The following is a 22,223-nucleotide window of genomic DNA, read 5'->3' on the forward strand; positions in this document are numbered from 1 at the left end:
CCCATCGATATCAAGTGGACCAATCTGATTCATCCTCTTCCTTCTAGAGTTTACATAAGTAAAGAACTCTTTGCTGTTTTTCTTTGCATCCCTTGCCAAAGATTTCTCGTAATCTGCCTTTGCCTGCCTAACCTCCTTTGTAACTTGGTTACAGATCAACTTATATCTATCATAGGCTTCTGTGTCACTTGTTAATTTGTATGTATCCCATGCATTTTTCTTCTCTGCCATATGCCTCATTAGTTCATCTGACATCCATTTTGGCCTAAACCTTGAACAATATTTCTTAGTTGGTATGTAAAGCCTAGTAGCTTCCAAGATAAATTCTTTGAATGCTTCCCGTTTTGAATTTGCTATTGGTAACATCATCAGTTGGTCCCACTGTATAGAATTTAAATACTGTCTCAGTCCATCATAGTCGCCTTTACGAAAGCAATAACCCTTCCCTTTACCCCTAATGGTAGTTACCTCTTTGAGTAAATCCCACTTCAGCACACTGTGATTGCTGCCACCTAGTGGTTCATTTACCTGCAGACTCTTAATGCATGAAGAATCACTACTGATAATCAAATCAGGAGTATTACTCCCTCTTGTTGCCTCCCGAACATGCTGATGTAGAAAACAATCATCCAATAAATCCATAAAAGCTTTGCTAGTGTGTGAGTGACCAGCCCCCAAATTCCAGTTAATATCTGTGAAATTAAAATCCCCCATTATAAGACTCTCTCTGATTTACTGGCCCACTCTATTTCCCTGTACAGTTTCTTATTATACTCATCAGAGTCATTAGGCCTATAGCACACTCCTACTCTCAATTTTGATCTCCCAATGCTTATGTCACACCAAACTGACTCGACACTGCACTGTCCAGCAATTTCGACTGGCTTCACTTCCTTGGATTTCATGTATTTCTTAATTAATAGCATAACCCTTCCTACCCTGTCTATCCTTTCTGTAGACATTGTACTCCCCAAATTCCAGTTCTGCATTCCTTATATCTGTGTGACACCACATCTCTGAAATCCCCACAATATCTGCCTTTGATGTTTTGAGCAATACCTCAAATTCATCAAATTTATTTACTAAACTCCTAGCATTGGTGTATGCACCTGTTCTTTTTCTTAGCTACCCTAACACAACCTATGTGTTTATCTGTACCCCAATGATTCTCAGCAGTCTCTGAAATATCCTGCATCTTATTTTCCAGGCTGCGCCTCATTCCAATAGAAGCAGTGCAAGAATCACTTTCACCTCTGCCAGTGGCCACTGTTAATCTATTAGTCCTTGTATCCCCCCCAATCTAGCAGTTTTCCGACCCACCTAACACTGCCTCGATAGCATCAGCAAACGTTCTTGTTTGCTGGTGCTATCGAGGCAGTGTCAAACGTCAGTTAAGACATTCCGGTTAATAACTCGGTTACCAAGCATTTCCAGAACTATGTTGGTTTAAAATATTTTTGTCTACCTATGAGGAACTCATTCCTGAAGTTTTGCCGTGTGATTTTGAGACACCCTGTATAGATGATTATTATAATCTACATTGTAAAATAGCAAATGTAAGGCTTTTGACTGTTTTTTATTTGTGTAAAAAAACCTTTGTCGTTTTGGGTAATTCACAACACAGTTGTGCATTTTAAACAAGCTGTGCAATGAGAAAAGTATCTTTTGAATAGCATATTGCACAGTTCAGAGCTTTCTGGACTGCACTAAAACTAACTTTATGAAAGTATTTAATTGAAAAGCTCCATTTAGCTTGAAAGTGGTTAACTATAGCAATGGTAATGGATCCTTCTGTCCTGTGTTTTTTAATTTTTAGCAATTTTTGTGCTTGTAATTAAAGGTTTTACTATTTTAGTTATTTTATGTTTAAGGTTTCTGTTTCAGATTTCAACATAACACAGGTAAATACATAATTATGGAACAGAAACTTTTGTATTGCTTTTTTATATTTATAAAAGAAAGCTCCATCTAATAAAACAAGTCAGTACATTGAAATAGCTGTCATTATATTCAAAAAGCAGAGTATTAAGAAACAATTATTAATTTCAATTATTAATTAGTTCATTATTAAATTAGTCTTATTTCTTCCATTTCAAAATTTTAAAGTAGTAATGTAAAAATTATAACCTTTTCTTCAAAATTTTACTGTTTAAGTGTTTTCAAAGAGGTGTGTGTTTTTTTGATATATATATATTTTTGTGTAAAATTCTTTTTTCTTCAAATAGGCCTCTATTTTGGAAAAATAACCACCCATAATAACTGCAATAAATACACTAACCTGTATATATGACAATCTTTAATAAAATTCTAATTTGGGTAAAGCTGTATATTCAATAAGATAAAATACATGTAAAAACGATCAAACTAAAGTTAAAAGCAATAAAAATATATAAATATTATGGAATTAGAAGTGATAACAAATTATAAAAACCATACAGATGTCTTCAACAACTGCATCCTTTGTCAACAGTGCAATTTTTTTTCGATCATGGTACATCCTTAAATGATACCAGTAGGATTATGAATCTTGGTATGTATTTCAGGAGGAACATGGAAATTATCCTCCACACATTCATGGAGACCATAAAAAATAGCCCTGGAGTATGCAGAGTGAACCCTTTTATCCCGTGCAAGGATAATTGTTTTGGAGCAGGGATAAATATGCATTTCCTTATCTCTATTAGAGGTATTATGTTCCAAAGAACAAATATAATTCATTATCTTATGTTCTTAGAAACATATTTGTTCTGAAGAATATAAGATAGGGAGGGATTCTGCTTAGGTCCATTGTCATTTGTGGGCAGCTTTGTGTGTTCTCTCCAGATTCATGGGAAATTGATATCCCCATATTGGAAGACAATCTGGCTTTACCATTAAGGAGAGTAAAGACTGATTTTGTACACTTTCAGGTAATAGAAGACTGAGGCAGTGGTGTCAATTCATGTAGTTTCCCTCTTTACATGCATCACAGTTGAGCATGGTAAGGGACAGGACTTCTTTTAGTATGGAGAATATTTGAAGCAGAGTTGAATTGTCTTTCTAGTGCTATTATGTTATACCAAGGTGTTATGTCTAAGTAGGTTTATGGTGCAGCTATGGGCCTTTTCAGTAAATGCTATTGTTGCTAATTTAGCTACGGAAGAACTGTATTCTAGGATTTTTGATGAGTCAGTTGCTACGTCAATGTGTGTTTGCCCTTATACAGTGGGGAGGGGAGGATGAAGTTCTCAATGGGTTTCACCTTTCATTCAGTTTACCTTGGATGTAGAGGGTGTCCCACCTTTCCTTAATATGTTGGTTTCTAGGGGATGGCCCTAGAGTGAAGATGAAAGTCTGTGGGACAATGCATGCATTATACTATGGCACAAGCCAATACTGCTAAAAAAAAAAAAAAATAGCATATTAGCTCCCGATTGGATAGGGCTTTGTCCCATTTCCTCTCCAGTGGTGGACTGGAGGAAGCTAATTGTCACAGTAGTTCATTGAAAGCAAGGCTACCCCAGAAGTTTTTGGGGGGAGGGAGAGGGAGGGAGGGAGGGAGGGAGAGAGAGGGAGAGAGGGAGAGATTCATAGCTCTTGCTACTGCATACATTTATTACTATCCATTCTTAACAGAATGGATTTAAACGATAGTATGGACCTGTCAGACATGCTGCTGCTAGGGCAGAAACTGCATGCAGTTGTGCCAAAGATAAGACACTGTACTTGTAAAAGATGCAAGTGGAACTGTATATGAGATAAAACGTCCAGATTGTGGGGACAATTACATACGGGAGTTAGCACATAGGTTTAAAGATCGTATGGGGACATATAAAAGTAATAGCTTATTATGCAAAATTCTGTGGCCGAACACTTTTTGTAGAAGGATCATAAACTTTCTACAGATGATGTAATTAATGTTAATAATTCTCATAAGAATTGGCATTGGAAATGGCTTAGCTTCTGAATTTGTTCTTCAGAACATAAAATAGGGATGGGGAGTCTGCATTTGCCCTCTCGCCAAGGCCATGATCCTTGGATAGGATGAATGGTTCTGCCTGGCATGCTTGCAGGCCATTTCTAGTCTCCATGCATGTGTGGAGGATAATTCTCATGTTCCTCTAGTAGCATGTGTTGAGAGCCATGATCCTGCTGGTATTATTTAAAGATTTACTGACTGTAAAGTTCCACTGTTTACAAAGGTGGTAGTCTTTGAAATAATTATTTTTAACATTTGTTTCTTTTTTTTTTTTTTTTTCCCACATCTAACTCCATAAAATTTATATTTATACACACCTTTTTTTATTGTTTTGCATATTTCTTTCATGTTAAAGTGATAATTTCAGTATTCTGCTTTAATTTGTTGTCCTTAGTTTATCTTTTATAAAAAATATTTTGACAGGTATGCAGAAACATTATTTGAGTCATGTAAAGACATCCAAGGTTTAACTCCTGGTTCAACAATATTTGATCTAATGTGTGGAATATGGGGTAAAGACTGCACTCCTCAGCGGTGGTTAGATTTTTTGGGAGCAACTCCAGATAATGGTGGCTTTGCTCCACTTCTTATCAATTTTGATTTGTATGATGATACAAGTGTAATCAAGAATGGAGAAGAGTTTTATCCAATGGATGAGAACACTACCAAGTAAGGCATCTTTAATTTGTGTTAGATTTTTATACATAATTAAACAGGACTTTCTTTTTTTATGTGGACCAAATAAATTTTTGTTTTGTTACAGTATTATATTCAGCAAATGCACAGTTTTTCTATTGTTTTATTTTCTTGTGACTTGCTATCTCAAGTTGCAAGATAGTCTCCACTGTGCCTAAAGTAATGTCAGGAGTGTTCTCAATAAAATGGCTGAATTTGAACTCCTGGTTAGGACAACTATTGCTGATATAATAGGGCTAACAGAAATGTAGTGCCACCTGGAAATTGGTGATGACATGTTCCACTACAGTATGTATAATGTATTTAGGAAAGATAAGGAAGATAGAAGGGGTGTAGGGTTTGCTGCTTCTAATCAAAAGCAGCCTGAGTGCAAAAAGAACTTTTGATGAATCTAAAGTTACATCTGCCAGCATAGAATCTGTGTGGTGTGAGTTAGTTGGAAGCAAAGGAACAACGAGAGTGGGAGTAATATACAGACCAGAAGATTGTGAAGAATATGATGAGTCTTTACATGTATATGGAATGGGCAAGCAAGCGTGACTTTAATCTGCCCCAGATTGATTGGAATAAGTTGGAGGGAAATCCACCATGGAGAAAAACTTTTTTAAATAAACTGGATGATATTTATTTGTACCAGCATGTCAGAGAAAGTACTAGAGGTGAGAATATTCTTGTCCTCATCATTACTAACAAATTAGATGACATCACAGAGCTTAAAGTATAGGAACCATTGTCAGAGAGTGATCATGCAATTATCAGTTGGAAGATGAATAAAAATGTTGCAGTGGGTAAAGGCACAAGTTTTAACTTGAGAAGAGGAGACTTTGACATTTTGTCACTGTATTGCATCTGTGAACTGAGTGGATTGCTGAGGGATGATGAATACATTTGAATTATGGAATACTTTTAACGCAAAAATCACAGAAGCCACGAACGTATAAACACCTTTAAGAAAATGTTTCAGGAGGAGGATGCCAAAATGGATGACTGCAGAGCTAGCTGGTAAAATAGAGCAGAAAAAGATAGCATGTGGGACAGTTACAGAGTGATGAAAAAGTACTGAATCCTACAACAGGTACAAGTTGACCTGTACCACAAATAAGGTCAGGGATGCCAAGGCTGCATATGAGAAAGTGTTGATTAAGAGAGCAAAGAATGGGGACTTTTTCATGTATGTGAATACAACAAAGAAAAAAGATAATGAGATTGGACTCTTGTTGTTGGGTGTGGGGAAAGTCTAGGGTAACCCAGCTGATGTTGTGGATGAATTGAATAGATACTTTTCATCAGTCTTTACTGATGAAAGATCCTTCATGCTGAGAATAGGCAGAGCCATATGAAATTAGTGAAAAATTCATTGCCTCATTCTTTGCTCTATTAGCCAATGCTTTCTCATATGATTGTTTGTCTCAGATGATTGTTTATTAGAAAAATTTTCGAGCATAAAGGTGAGTAAGTCTCCCTGAGTTGATGGGATATATACTCTGTAGTTTTGAGGGAGAGCACAAGGGAGTGTAGCGAACCATTTGAAGTTAATTATGAGGGCATCTTTGGACTTGGGGAAGATTCCTTGCATTGTAAAAGTGCCAGTGTATTGCCAATACATAACAGCGGTTGTAAGAGTGAAGTTGATAACTATAGACCAGTTAATCTGACTTCAGTGGTAAGAAAAATCTTAGAGGCAATGATCAAGAATGCATGCCAAGAACATTTATATAGCTATGGCATTCTGAAGGACACATAACATGGCTTTATTGAGGGTAAATCATGCTCAACTAACTTAGTAGTCTATTTTGACACAGTTACTAATGAGCTGGATTTAGGGAACAATTTCAACATAGTTTATTTGAATTTTAGCAAAGCATTTGACTCTGTCCTTCATGAGAGGCTACTGTATAAGCTTGAACAGGTTGGGATTACTGGTAAGTTTCTAAGATGGGTTTGCTGGGTGGCAGAAGGCAGAGGGTTTGTGATTAATGGATATTCTTCAGATTGATGTAATGTCAAGAGGGGTGTATATTAAGGATTGGTTCTTGGATCACTGTTGCTCCTCATTTTCATAAATGTCTTTGAAGGGATAGAAGGCATGATGTGAAAATTTTCAGATGCCGTGAGGATTTGCAGAGTCATTAATCGGTGTCAAGCAGTGCTCCTTCAAGATGACTTGAACAGACTTCAGAGATGGTCAGAAGTAGCAGCTATGTTTTAGATCTGAAAATTTTCAGATGACGTGAGGATTTGCAGAGTCGTTAATCGGTGTCAAGCAGTGCTCCTTCAAGATGACTTCAGAGATGGTCAGAGAAGTAGCAGCTATGTTTTAATGCTGCTAAATGCAAGGTCTTACACTTGGGGAATAGCAATCCACAAATAAATTATAAATTTGGTGGAGATGAATTAAAAACAGTGGAGGAGGAAAGGGAACTGGGAGTTACAATATGGGCAGATATAAATTTTTCAGAACAGTGTTAAGAGGCAGCCAGGAAAGCTAGTGTCCTATGGATGATTTATCAAATGTTATCCTATAGAGAGATAGGCAGGTCATAATTGCGCTGTATAAGGCAATTGTAATCCATATTTGGAATACCCGTGTTCAAGTTTGGAGACCTCACCTGAAAAAATTACATTGAGCTTCTTGAAAGGGTCCAAATACTGGCAACTCGAATGGTGAGATCGGCAGAAGAAAGACTGTATGAGGAAAGACTCCAATTATGTGGGCTACAGAGCTTGGCAACCAGGCACCTCAGAGGTGACTTGATGAGATTTATTAATCCCTCTGAGAGGGGTTAGTAAAATGAATGAAGGTGGAAATTTTGCTGTTCTAAAGAATTCTAGAACTAGGTGTCATAATTCCAAATTATAGGGGTTGAGGTTTAGATTAGATTGTTGAAAGTTTTCTGTTAGTCAGTGAGTTGTTGATTGCTGGAACAAGTTGCCCTTTCAAGTAGTTGAAGCTGGCAGTTTGAATAAATTCAAAGGTTAACCAGATAGTTACCTGTGTGAGGAGGGAAGCATATAATTTGCATTTTCTTATCTGCTTGTTTTTTGCCAGTGCAGCGGAAACCTGTGGTTTCTGTGCACTATATAGCGATTACTAAGTCAATTTTAAAAATGAAGTTATATTGTTAGGTTTATTATCTTAGTCCTAAAGAGAATTAGGAGAACCTGCCATTAAACACTCTGCCAACCTTTACATATGTAGACTTGGGCATTAACCTGATATGCCTTTGTCGATATCATTAATAAATATAGAAAACAACAGAGGGCTGTGCACTGAACCTTGGGGGGGGGGGTCCTCCACTAATAACATCTGACCATGCAGAGCAGTGTGCATTCATAATCACTCTTGATTTTCTCCCACTCAGCCATCCTTTTTATCCATAGCAGTAACTTGCACTTAATGCCACACTGCTCCATTATGTACAGCAGTTTATGTGCAACAATACAAAAAGGATTACCTGAAATCCAAGTATATGATATCAAAATTACTTTTTGCATCCCGTTCCTATGTGACTGCATTGTGGTATCAACTCAAATTGGCCAGACAAGGTTTCCTCTTATACCTTTGAATATAGAGGAACCTGAAATATAGGGTAGTTCTACATAGCAAATTAAAGAAAAATGCTTGTGACTTGTAGCACATTAGCATTAGTAGAGGCATTTGATGCAAGAAAGCAAGCTTATGCAGCATCAGCCAAAAAAAAAAAAAAAAAGCCCACTTCACCCCTACGTTCGTTCAAAATACCTGTCCAGCTGAGCCTTAACCTTATTTAGGCTATCAACCTCCACGACAAGGGATGGAAGTCTGTTCCACCAACCAACCACCCGCTGGCTAAAGGCAAATTTCCGCACGTCTATCCTACATCTGTCTTTCCTCAATTTGAATTTATGCCCTCTCAGGGCATAAATTCAAATTGATTTTTCTGGTATTGATTATTCTGAGCTAGAGGAAGAATCCCATCAGCATTGAGCATGCTCAAACCATTCAAGGCTTTATACACCTCTATCAGATCACCTCGCTGGTGCCTAGTCTCCAGACACTGTAATTTGCAAAACTTAAGCCTTTCTTCGTAAGAGCACCCCTTTGTTCCATTCACTAATCTTGTTGCCCTTCTCTGTATTCGTTCCAGCAGCTCTACATCCTTCTTGAAATGAGGCCTCCAGACCTGTATACAGTACTCTAGGTGTGGCCTGACCATTGCCTTATACAAGGGAATAATCACCTCCTTATCCCTGCTGGAAAAATTCCTGTATATCATTGACAATACTCCATGAGCTACTCTTGCAGCCCGTCTGCACTGCTCAGAGAACTTCATATCTGCCTGCACAACCACCCCCAAGTCCCTTTCATTCTCTACCACTGTCAGTGTAGTACCACAGAGTCGATATGTTGCTCTGGGGTTGCTGTTTCCCATGTGTAGTACATTACATTTGTCAATGTTAAACTTCATTTGCCACCTCTCAGCCCATCTGCTCAACCTTTCCAGATCCTGTTGCAGCAGCATAGTGTCAGTAGTGTCCTTGACAACCCTGCCAACCTTTGTATCGTCTGCAAACTTGGACATTAAGCTTGATATACCATCATCAATATCATTTATAAATACAGAAAATAATAATGGACCCAACACTGAGCCCTGAGGGATTCCACTAATAACATTGGTCCACGATGAGCAGTGCCCATTGATTACCACTCTCTGTTAAAGCCGTGGCTGCTTGAGTTTTTAAAATATAGCTGTGGGAGTTTGAATGGTAAAAAAAACCCGCATAACTAATCCTTATTCATACTAAAAACTTCTGTGTGTGTGTGTGTGTGTGTGTGTGTGTGTGTGTGTGTGTGTGTGTGTGTTTATTATTATTATTTTTTTCAAACTGTCCACACTTCTTTATCAGTTAACAATTGTACATATATTTATACTCTTTACTTGTTCTAGTATGTATAACTGTTCCTATAAACTTGATATAATTAAAAACACCTTGCTATGCGTGGAAATAGGTTCTGCATGCATAATGTAATTTCATATCCCTAAAATTTTATTAACCATAATACAGTATATGGATAATGAAATTTTGTATGTATTACAAATTTCACAGTCATGTAATGACAAAATTGTTTTGTTCCCTGCATAATGTATATCTCATTACATTAGAATTGAGTACAGGAATTTGTCTTGTATAGTTAAGTTTAAAATAAAAAAAAAAAAAAAAAAGTAATCCATAACTAGATTATTTGTAAGTTATTTTAGGATAAGCCATAGTTTATTGGATAGGCCAGCCCAATTTTCTAACTCTTTGTCTAAAATTGTGTGTGTGGGGGGGGGGATATGGTATAGAAGAAAGAACTTTCTTGAGTCTGTCAGGGATAGAGAATCATCATTTCCTTTTCCCACCCTGATCAATATAAAATATGATTTTTTTTTTTAAATAAAAAAAGGTTATTTTAGTGTGTGAATTTTTTTTTTTTTTTTTTTTTTACTTTGGCTTGTGGGGGGGGGGGAAGTAAGTGTCAAATTCTTAAAAATAACCTTCATGTCTTCATTGGTGGCACATGCTTCCTTAGAGCATAATGTGCTCCAGTTCCTTTCTGTTTACAAAACAAAATGCACCAAGTTGGCATTTGCATAGAAATGCCCTCTTGTGTAGAACTGGACTGGTCTCTGGTGAAGGCTCAAATTTGGGAATGGATGATATAAGATTGTAGTTTGCACACGTTGCTATCAGTTTGAGTGTCTGTGAGGAAGAATGAGTTGGAATTGATATTTCAGACTTCAAAATTGGAATGATTATGAGGGCAAGACATGCAGGTGCTAGTATCATTAAGTGCTCCAGTTCTTTGGTGTCTACCTTTCTGTTGTTGCCAACCAAGTACTCCCATTCACGATGACAGTGTATCCAGACAACTCTGGCATCTGTTAAAAGGACATTGTGCCATGCCACAATGCCGGGCAGGTTGTCAACTAGCTTCAGGAACATGATATTGAATTTTCTGTGCTTCCCATGGCTGCTTAACTCATCCAATCTCAACCCCATTGAACATATTTTTGACTTACTAGAAAAGTACATTTGATGCTATGATTGCCTGCCCAACAATGTCAGGACATTACTGGATACATTGTGCCATGTATGGATACTAGTACCCCAGGGACACCCTGTAGCACTTTCAGTCCATGCCAAGATGTGTACAGTTTGTATTTCTGGTAAAAAGTGGCCCCACAAAGTATTAAGGTAGTTGTTGCTAATGCAAAGCTAACTTGATGTATTTTTCACTTTTAAAGTATGGTAAAAGTGAAGATAATTTTGTTCTTTATATATAAGTTGGGAGGATATGGTTATTCTTTTAGGAATGCAGTGCAAGAGAAATGTAAATGCGCAGTGTCGAGCAAAACTTTAAGTTGTCAAACAGGTTGGGTTCATCTTGTTTGTCACTTAAGACTTCAATAAGTTCTTCCTCCCCCCTCCACCACATTCTATCACACAAAATACTAGTGATCCCCCATATCACAGTCAGTTAATCTTGGGACCTTAAAAAGTATTTTTAAGCTTTCTCTTCCCAAGCTTTCTCCTGTATAATAGACTTAGTGCATATTTTAATTATAAAGATACCTTTTAAATAATGCATTAAAGATAAACAACGTACTTTATATAATATAAAGTCAGCAAAAACTAATGCTTGCTATATTGTTAGTACTGCTGTTAAATAGTGTTGATTAACAGAGTTTAATGTCATCAATTCAGTTTTTGTACAAATTATTCCAATGTGCATGCTCAGCCAGCATGCACATTCCTTTTCCTATGGCCCTGCAGTAGACTCTTCTAAGATACTGACGAAGCTAAATTTGAATTGTAAGTTACTTGCACATAATTTTGGCTATTGAATGGTTTCATTAGAACTTGTAGTTTAGTATCCCCAGTGTTAAGTTGCTTGCCAATTTTTCACAAATATGCCAGTTGAATTGTATCCAACTTGCACATGCATAGAAAGCTTTATTTTAAAGTGAATCCAGTTTAATTTAAAGTGAACTTTTCCACTATGCAGGTGTAATTTGGAAGTTTGATACATGTCCATACATGTATCAAACTTAACTTTCACATGCATAACGGAAACTAGATTCCCTTTAAAATAAAGCTGTTCAAATCGCACACAGGAACTCCCCGTCTTATGTAAGGGTTGCATTCCACGGAACTCTATGTAAGTCGGATTTTACGTAAGTCGGGGAATTTCCTCCATGCTTGTGCAGCACTTGCAACTGTGTTTGCTGAATTGATTGAATCAAAAAAGAAATGTTCAACGAACATGCAAATAGAATTATTTATCGTATTTATTCAATTTTTTTGTCTCAAGTGTAGGAAAACAAAAGCATACAATTTAAAAAAAAATTAAATTATAAAATTACAAAAAAAAAAAAAAAAAAAGAGTAAGTTTTTACCGCCTGAGCATTGTTGACAGAATCTGTCTTCAGCTGATTCTGCCACTGCAGAGTTTGAGGGCTGTGGAGATTTAGAAGGGGTTGGCTGCTCAACCTTTCAAAAGAACATGAACAGGATGGTGGCTTTTTTCTTTTCATCTTATTTTTCTTTGTAGCAAGCAAGCATATCATTCACCCCTCTTAACTTTTAAGAATTGTTCGATGTCAGGATTCATCTTCTCAAACCTCTGCATTGCCGATGCAATTTCACGAAATGCCATTGTCATCTCTCTGGCGATGAAGCGTCTTGGCTGCTAATTTGGTTCATCTTGAACTTTGTCACTATTGTTGCCTGCAAGTCAATATGTTATTCGTTAGATAATTCCTTCTCTTCCTCTAACTCCTCCACATCTTTGGCATCAACCTCCAACTGAAGTAGCTCTGTAACCTCTTCATATGATTCGTCTTTTTCAAATCCTTCTTAGCCTTTTACGTGCCGTGGGCATATTTTCTTCCATTCACCATTTAAACAACTCTTGGTAATTTCCACCCAGGCCTTATTAATGTTTAAGATGGCGTGGTAAATATTGTAAGATATTGTAAAATTTTTCTCATCTACTGCAGACAATACCCGAGCAATTGTTGTGCGTAAATAGTATGCTTTTAAATTCAAAATAACACCCTCATCCATAGATTGGATGAGTGAAGTAGTATTTGGTGGTAGAAATATGACTCTCACATTTGAATTGAAATCTTCTAGATGCATAGGATGTCCAGGAACATTATCTGATAGAAGCAAAATCATGAAAGGAATGTTGTCTTTACAGTGGGTAGGGTGGCATTTATTGATGCCCTTAAATGCACTAGGATTTACAGACTAGTACACAAGCAGTGGTTTTAATGTGTAATCTCCTGCTGCATTAGCCCCAAGCAAGAGCGTGGCCCTATCTTTTGAAGCCTTGAAACCTGGCATTGTCTTTTCCTCTTTGGCAATGTATGTTCGATCCGGCATTTTTTCCAATACAGAGCAGTCTTGTCAATGTTAAAAATTTTGCTGTGTTGAATAGCTGCCGTCATCAATTTTTTCCTAACATGTCACAATTTCTCTGCAGCTGCAGAATCTGCACTGGTGACTTCACTGCATACTTGAACATTGTGGAAACCAGTGCTATGCTTGAACCTATCAAACCACTCGTTGCTTGCCATGAACTTGGCTTGGGGTTCACCGTACTTATCCTTAATATCTTTATAAATACTTGTTGCTTTTGCTTGAATGGTCATTAGACTCAGGGGCACTCGCTTCTGAATCAGATTTTCCATACATATTATTAACAGCTGTTCCATCTTTGATATAGCACCTGAACGCTGTATTGTTATCACTGTTGATCTTAAGTGCGTTGATCCTTTGACATGTTCTTTTATACATGCACTGTCCTATAAAATAGTATTCACTGTTACAGCGAGACATAATTCCTTGCAATAGATGACAAACTTTGTCCTGCTTTGTACTTAATCATTTTCATCTTCATTTCTAAATGAATTTTGTTTCATTTCCTGGCACTATCACCACTTGCAGTTTTCGTTGGTTGCTTTCCCTTCATCATTATAATAAGTAAATAGGAATGAAGAGAAGTTGCTGAAAATTTCTTTTTTATATGATTTGAAGATTTCAGTGAATGGGAAGACATTTCACCATAATAGTGTAAAAACCCACACAATTTCAGTTATCGGTATTATTGCAAATGCAATAAGATCTAATTTACTACCCGTTTATAATTAGATGTACTAACAGGAAAAGCCCAATAAACCGGAAAGTGCAAATTGTTTTTTGGTCATGACCTTCAGAAACGTGCTTTAGAAAATATCACAAAGGCATTCAAAATTGATATTTATAATGGGAACATATGATAACGATGAAAGGGTAGTGCAATTTCCATTATAAATATGACCTTTTAGAGAGATAAATAGCTTAGTAATACAGCAAAAATTCCAAGGACTTGGAAAGAATTACAAAAAAAAAAAAAAAAAAAACCCAGTGTTTTTTTTGGGTTCACATTACAATATTTTCATGATGCCTCCATTTATTCCTATGGGATGCAGAATAAGTTTCCACGAATTTAAGTTTGCCCTGGCTGGCAAAAACTTATGCAAAGTCAAATTTCCATAAGTCAAGTATTACATAGTGTGTGTGTGTGTGTGTGTTTCAAGTTTTTTGAATGCTACAGTGATTTAATCATATGATCAGGAGCATTATTTTGTGGGGAAAAAAAATAAAATAAATAAGCTATGCTATTTCACATGAATGTTATAATTTCTCAAAACTTGAAGCCAGTGCTATAAAACTCTTCACTGTCTCTTGGTCACTTAAGACTAATTAAAATCAAACATTATTGTTATAGGTTTAGATGATATTATAGTAACATATGAGGATTATCTAAAAGTAATGTCCCACATTTTTTATTGAGGTAATGTAAAACGTGTACACTACTTGCCATCCATCTCGATGGTTCCTTTAGAATGTGAGCGAGTGAGCTGGCTATCCTTAATTTAATTGTGGTTAGACTTTTTCAAGGCCTCCAATGATAGCAGTCTGAAGGAGTAAGGACTAAGGTGTTTGTCAAGATGTATACAGTAGAAGTCTACTGCAGTTTTGTGTGTTTAAGGTGGTGAAGATAGGCCCGATTTTGCCCATTTGGTATGGCATAAATGTCATACCAGCAATTTGACTAATTGCTCTTGTGCTATCTGTGAGGAATGTTCTGAAACACTGTAGCTAGAAATGGAGAAATTTAATGCTTGCAGCACTGAAAGCCCCCCCCCCCCTGTGAAAATTTACATTAACATTGGGACTTTACTTTTTGGAGAATCCTTGTAAAAGGAATTATTTTGCTGGGTAGTCCATTCAAAGAATCTGTATATTTCAGATGCTCAGAATCTCCCAGAGCTGATCTTGAGTCATGTAGTTGTCTTGATTGTGAAGCTGCTTGTCAGCTGGTCACAGCTTCACCTCCTCCTCTTCCTATAGAACAAAGTACCTGGACTATTTTTACATATGATGCAATGTTTGTCATCAGCCTGATTATTTTTTGTGTAGTGTCAGCTGCAATTACTGCTGCATTTTTCTTCCATGGTTTGAAAGTTAGAAGTTCTTTGATATGTAAGTGTATTTTTTCAATATGTCTTTAATTGAAAGTTATTTTACTGTGTTGAAGTTTTTAATATAATTTTCTCATTAAATATTTTCAAATCATCAGGCCAATAACTATGTAACCTCTTGTCTTCTACATTTTTTTACACATTTACTTTTATTTTTATTTATTTTTATTTTATTACATGAAGCAAAAATTTTAGGTGCTAAGACTGAATTAATTATCTGAATTAGTACACATTAAAGTATTTAAAATGTTTTTAAAGGGAATGATCCTTAACTTAAATTGGTATCTTTTTGTAAAGGTAAAACAGAATGTATATTGTTGTTTGTTATTTGGTTTTTAGGAGCATTAGCAACTAAGGCCATATTGCTCCGGGATATGCAATGGTCATTCCCTGACCTTTCCGCATTTGGTGGTGACGGGCTGGAACCCCGGTCTAATCAAGAAGCGTGTGCTACGCACTGCTGCTCCTTCCCACCTGGCTACGGAGGCGCCTAGAATGTTTATATTTCTTGCAACCAAACAGTTTGAACTTCTTTGAGAAAACATCTTAAATAGAATCCCATTTATTTTCTACTAATATCAACATTTTCTTTCAGTTATTATGTGCTTATTAAAAGATAACATTGAAAATTTGAAGAATGTTTAAGCTACCACTACAAAACAAACTGTCATATTAGTTAGAGTTTTAAGCCTCTTCAGAAAATAAACAGGAGGGATACTTTTAGTAAATGAATTGGTGATGAATTTTACTAAATGAATTAGACAGTTCAGAATGCTGTATCTATCTAAATGTGGCGCCTTCATAGCCAGGTGGGAAGGAGCAGCAGTGCGTAGCTCACGCTTCTTGATTAGACCGGGATTCGAGCCTGTCACCACCAAATACGGAGGATGCGGAAAGGTCAGGGAATGACCACCGCATATTCCCGGAGCAATATAGCCTTAGTTGCTAGTGCTCCCAAAAACAACAACTACTAAATGTCTTTAGATTTCACTCCAAATCATTGCCTCTAAGATTTCCTTTTCACTGAAGTCAGACTAACCAGTCTGTACTTACTGCTTTCACTCTTAGTTTCATATATATATATAATTTATGCATTTGAAAGATTCTCAGATCTTGATCATGCTTCCTAATCTCTATAATACATGAGATAGTTTGTTTTATTATTTTATTTTATTTATTTACTTTTTATGAAAACCCCAAACAAAAGGTATTTAGTACCATGTGTGGATTGAAGGTTGAGAAAATGACAGAAGCTTGCTTCTTGACATTAGATTTAAATTTCTATAGGTTGTAATTTTGTAGGAATACATATGAAGGAAGGTTTTCCAGAAAATAGTCAAAGGAATAAATGAGGAAGGAAAAAGTTGCTTCTGTGAATTAAAAGTAACACAGTAAATGGACATTGACTGGTTATAGCATGTGTTCAGACTATGAGAGAGAGAGAGAGAGAGAGAGAGAGAGAGAGAGAGAGAGAGAGAGAGAGAGAGAGAGAGAGAGAGAGAGAGAGAAATTTATGGAAGACAGTTCAGAAGAACATTTCCCATTAAAGTATCTATAGAAGGGGACATTCAGCAGAAACAATGTCTATGAGATAGTGGAGAGACTTTGTAAGAGATGGTTCATTAATTAACTGCCCTCTTCTGAATGGAGTCTAGAAGCCTGAGAGAGGATATGGGAGCATTGTCCCAGATTTGGGGACAATATTCCACGGTAGGGCAAATTTGAGATTTACACAGAGTGAGTAGCTGTTTAGAAGAAGAGTAACATCAAGAATGAATGAAAAAAAAAAAAAAAAAAAAATTTATGCTTCCCTCCTCACATAGGTAACTAATCCAGTTGATCTTTGAATTTATTCAAACTTTCAGCCTCAAAATACCCGTGAAGGTAGGTAGTTGAGGCCAAGTGATCCAATTTATGGCCACTATTTCTGGAATTCTTTGTAATAGTGAAAATTTTACCTTTATTCATTTTATTGACCCCATTCAGAACCTTATAAACCTCAATCAGGTTACCTCTGAGGTGCCTGGTTGTCCAACTCTGTAGCCCACATAATTAGTCTTTCCTCATCCGGTTGCTCTTTTTCCGATCCCACAATGTGAGTTGCCAGTCTTTGGACACTTTCAAGAAGCTCAATGTCTTTTTTTCATATGACGTCTCCATACTTGAACACAGTATTTCAAATGTGGTCCTACAATTGCCTTACACAATACGATTATGTCCTCCCTATCTCTATAGGATAATGTTCGATAAATCATCGATAGGACACCATGAGCTTTCTTGGTTACCTGTTTACATTTCTCAAAAAATCTCTTCATAACTGCATGTATTGTAACTCCCAGATAACTCTCAGATCCCTTTCTTCCTCTACTCATTTTAATTCAGCCCCACCAAGTGCATAATTTATTTTGGTTTTGCTATTCCCCAAGTGTAAGATTGTTTCATTAAAACATAGCTGCCACTTAGCTGATCATTTTTGAAGTCATCCTGAAGGAGTTCTGCTTGGCTCTGATCATTAACAACTCTACCAATCTTTACGTCATATGGAAATTTTAAACATGCCTTCTATCCCTTCAATGTCATTTACAAAAATCAGAAACAGTGGTCCAAGAACTGATCCATGGGGGGGCCCCTCACTCCTAATGTTATGCCAATCTGAAGAATATCTGTTAATTATAACTCTCTGCCCAGTGATCCATCTTAGAATTTGAATCTTTTCAGTAATCACAACATATTCCAACTTATACAGTAACCTCTCATGGGGGACTAAGTCAAATGCTTTGCTGAAATCCAAAAAACAATGTTGAAATTGTTCCTGAAGTCCAGCTCATGAGTAACTGTGTCAAAATAGCCATGGTTTTCCATTAACAAAACCATGTTGTGTGTGTTCTTCAGAATGCTGTATCTATCTAAATGTCTCTGGATTTCACTCTAAATCATTGCCTCTAAGATTTCGTTTTCATTGAAGTCAGACTGACCAGTCTGTACTTACTACTTTCACTCTTAGAACTGCTAGCAATACTTTAGCACTTCTTCATTCCAAAGGAATCTCTTCCAAGTACAGTGATGCCATAATTAATATCATTGGTTCAGTGCATTCCCTGGTGGCCTTCCTCAAAATTACTGAGTGTACTACCATTACATATTTCACATATTTCAAAAACAGTTATCGGTAATTTCAAAATCACTAATTAAATATGGTTCGGCCTCACTGGTTCAGCCTCTTCTCAGTATGGTATTTTGTCAGTAAAGACAGATGCAAAGTACTTATCAATTCATCTGCAACTTCAGCTGTGTTATCTAAGAATCTTTTTCATGCTATTTCTTTTCTTCTGCTCTATTTGGCCAGCCAGCTCTGCATTCATCCATCTCGGCATCCTCCCCTGTGCAATATTTTCTTTATGGTATGTATGCGTTAGTGTCTTCCATGATTTTTATTTTAAAGGTATTCCAACTGTATTTGCCCTCCCTCTGCAGTCCACCCAATTAATAAATGCCATATACTGCCTTAAACTGTCAAAGTCCCCCTTTTGCAAGCTATAGCAGGGTTTCCCAAACCTTTTCAAGTACAGACTGGTTTTTGCAGGGTTTTTTTTTTTTTTTTTTTCCATGGCCCACCTATAGCTATATATATAAATTATTGTATTTTCAATAATTATACTCTTAGGTTCAGGAAATGGCACTACCATTAGGATATTTAACATACCAGTAAAAATGCAATTAGGTATTCATTAACATCAGTAAATATAAATAAAAGATAGGTAATTCATTTCTTTGTTTGTTATCAAAACTTTACATAAAATTGACATATTTTAGGAAAGGAAATAAGGAAGTTTTCTTATAATTTTATGTAGGTATATTTCAAATAAGTTGTTCGTAGACCAGTACTGGGCTGCAGACCACACTTTGGTAAACCCTGAGCTAAAGGACCGGACTGAGTTTTAGAAGGATTTGAAATTAACCAAATTGTCTTTGCACTATTGAAGAATTACCTGGGGATCTGCATTTAAAGAATTGCAAGTGGATATTCCAGAAATTAACTGTGCAGGGCTCGATTTCACAAATTGGAAAGTGGAATGTAATGCATTATCCCCAGCTCTCTTAAATTTCCTCTCACAAAATAGTTCTTGATAGGAGGTAATCATATTGAGAACACCTTTCCTCCTTGCCTTGCTGTTTGCTCAGTCAGGGCCATTCTTGGTGAATGTTCATGATTTGGGAGATCATACCAATGCTGCCACTGAGGAATTCCGTGGTGAGGTTTCTCACTGGTGTTTCCTCCTCTGCATCAGGATTGTTGGAGTCTAGTTTCACTCTGTGTGTACTGCTTTGCCAATTTATGAAGTTCATTGTTAATAATACTTTTACCATGAGACTGCAGTAATTCTTCAACATTCCACATTGACATCCTTCATTCCCACTTCACAGGCTAGTTCAATATGTTTTTGATGACTGGTTCCTCATCACATCCTATAAAGTTGCAAGCTTCTGGCCATAGCTTCTTTTACACTTTGTTCATGCAGCTTTGAGTCACTTCATGCCAGACTGCTGTGATTATTGTCTATAGCATTCATTCATGATGTATTTTTTCCAAAATTGCCTGATGAACTGTTTATTTTCACCATCTGTTACCTATATGAGCTATCTGAATGTGTGGTGAAAGTAATAGGCCTTAAAATTCCGCATTAGCATTAGTAGAGGCATATGATTGCAAGAAAGCAAGCTTATTCAGCATCAGCAAAAAAAAAAAAAAAAAAACACACCACTCCCATTTCACCCCTCCTTTCGTTCGAAATACCTGTCCAGTTGAGCCTTAAATTTGTTTAGGCTATCAACTTCAACAACAAATGATGGAAGTCGGTTCCACCAACCAACCAACCACCCGCTGGCCAAAGGCAAATTTCCGCACATCTATCCGACGTCCATCCTTCCTCAATTTGAATTTATGCCCTCTGAGGTGATTATTCTGAGCAAGAGGAAGAATCCCATTGGCATTGAGCATGCTCAAACCATTCAAAGCCTTATACACCTCTATAAGATCAGCTCGCCGGTGCCTAGTCTCCAGACTCTGTAATTTGCAAAACTTAAGCCTTTCTTCGTAAGAGCAACCCTTTGTTCCATTCACTAATCTTGTTGCCCTTCTCTGTTCCCATTCCAGCAGCTCTACATCCTTCTTGAAATGAGGCTTCCAGACCTGTATACAGTACTCAAGATGTGGCCTAACCATTGCCTTATACAAGGGAATAATCACCTCCTTATCCCTGCTAGAAAAATTATTCGTGTATATCATTGACAAGACACCATGAGCTACTCTTGCAGCTCGTCTGCACTGCTCAGAGAACTTCATATCTGCCTGCACAATTACCCCACAGAGTTGATACGTTGCTCTGGGGTTACTGTTTCCCATATGTAGTACTTTACATTTGTCAATGTTAAACTTCATTTGCCACCTCTCAGCCCATCTGTTCAACCTTTCCAGATCCTGTTGCAGCAGCATAGCGTCAGTAGTGTCCTTAACAACCCTGCCAACCTTCATATCATCTGCAAACTTGGACATTAAACTTGACATACCATCATCAATATCATTCATAAACACCGAAAACAACAACGGACCCAACACTGAACCCTGAGGAACTCCACTAATAACATGCTATCGAGGCAGTGTTAGGTGGGTCGGAAAACTGCTAGCTTGGGGGGAGACAAAGACCAATAGATTGACAGTAGCCACTGGCAGAGGTGAAAGAGATTCTTGCACTGCTTCTATTAGAATGAGCAGAAGCCTGAAAAACAAGATGCATGGTATTTCAGAGACTGCTGGGAGCCATTGCGGTACAAGTAAACACATGGGTTGTGTTAGGGTAGCTAAGAATAGAAACAGGTGCAGGTATACTTGCGTGTACACCAATGCTAGGAGTTTAGTAAATAAATTTGATGAATTTGAGGTATTGCTCAAAACATCAAAGGCAGATATTATTGGGATATCAGAGACGTGATGTCACACAGATATAAGGGATGCAGAAATGCAATTTGGGGAGTACGTCTACAGAAAGGATAGACAGGATAGGAAGGGGGGAGGGGTTATGCTATTAGTTAAGAAACACATAAAAACCAAGGAAGTGAAGCCAGTCGACATCGCTGGACAGTGCAGTGTTGAGGCAGTTTGGTGTGACATAAGCATTGGGAGATCAAAATTGAGAGTAGGAGTGTGCTATAGGCCTAATGACTCTGATGAGTATAATAAGGAACTGTACAGGGAAATAGAGTGGGCCAGTAAATCAGAGAGTCTTATAATGGGAGATTTTAATTTCCCAGATATTGACTGGAATTTGGGGGCTGGTTACTCACACACTAGCAGGGCTTTTGTGGATTTATTGGATGATTGTTTTCTACATCAGCATGTTCGGGAGGCAACTAGAGGGAGTAATACTCTTGATTTGATTATCAGCAGTGATTCTTCATGCATTAAGAATCTGCAGATAAATGAACCACTAGGTGGCAGTGATCACAGTGTGCTGAAGTGGGATTTACTGAAAGAGGTAACTACCATTAGTTGTAAAGGGAAGGGTTATTGCTTCCGTAAAGGCGACTACGATGGACTGAGACAGTATTTAAATTCTATACAGTGGGACCAACTGATGATGTTACCAACAGCAAATTCAAAATGGGAAGCATTCAAAGAACTTATCTTGGAAGCTACTAGGCTTTACATACCAACTAAGAAATATTGTTCAAGGTTTAGGCCAAAATGGATGTCAGATGAACTAATGAGGCATATGACAGAGAAGAAAAATGCATGGGATACTTACAAATTAACACATGACACAGAAGCCTATGATAGATACAAGTTGATATGCAACCAAGTTACAAAGGAGGTTAGGCAGGCGAAGGCAGATTACGAGAAATCCTTGGCAAGGGATGCAAAGAAAAACAGCAAAGAGTTCTTTACTTATGTAAACTCTAGAAGGAAGGGGATGAATCAGATTGGTCCACTTGATATTGATGGGTCAACTGTTGAT

General features: G+C 37.1%; 1 protein-coding gene across 3 annotated transcripts in view; it reads left to right on the forward strand.

Moving 5' to 3' along the window:
* Positions 1-22,223, forward strand: part of LOC150077842 (NPC intracellular cholesterol transporter 1-like) — a 671,091-nt gene that overhangs the window by 138,503 nt on the left and 510,365 nt on the right. For all 3 annotated transcript variants that reach the window (XM_090384813.1, XM_090384814.1, XM_090384816.1), the window contains exons 4-5: positions 4,382-4,627; positions 14,979-15,211. In XM_090384813.1, the coding sequence (XP_090240939.1) occupies positions 4,382-4,627; positions 14,979-15,211 (479 nt within the window). The remainder of the gene's footprint in view (positions 1-4,381; positions 4,628-14,978; positions 15,212-22,223) is intronic.

This window comes from Mastigoproctus giganteus, chromosome 11 (genome assembly GCF_048544385.1).
Source record: "Mastigoproctus giganteus isolate SK-2022 chromosome 11, ASM4854438v1, whole genome shotgun sequence".
NCBI classification, from domain to species: Eukaryota; Metazoa; Arthropoda; class Arachnida; order Uropygi; family Thelyphonidae; genus Mastigoproctus; species Mastigoproctus giganteus.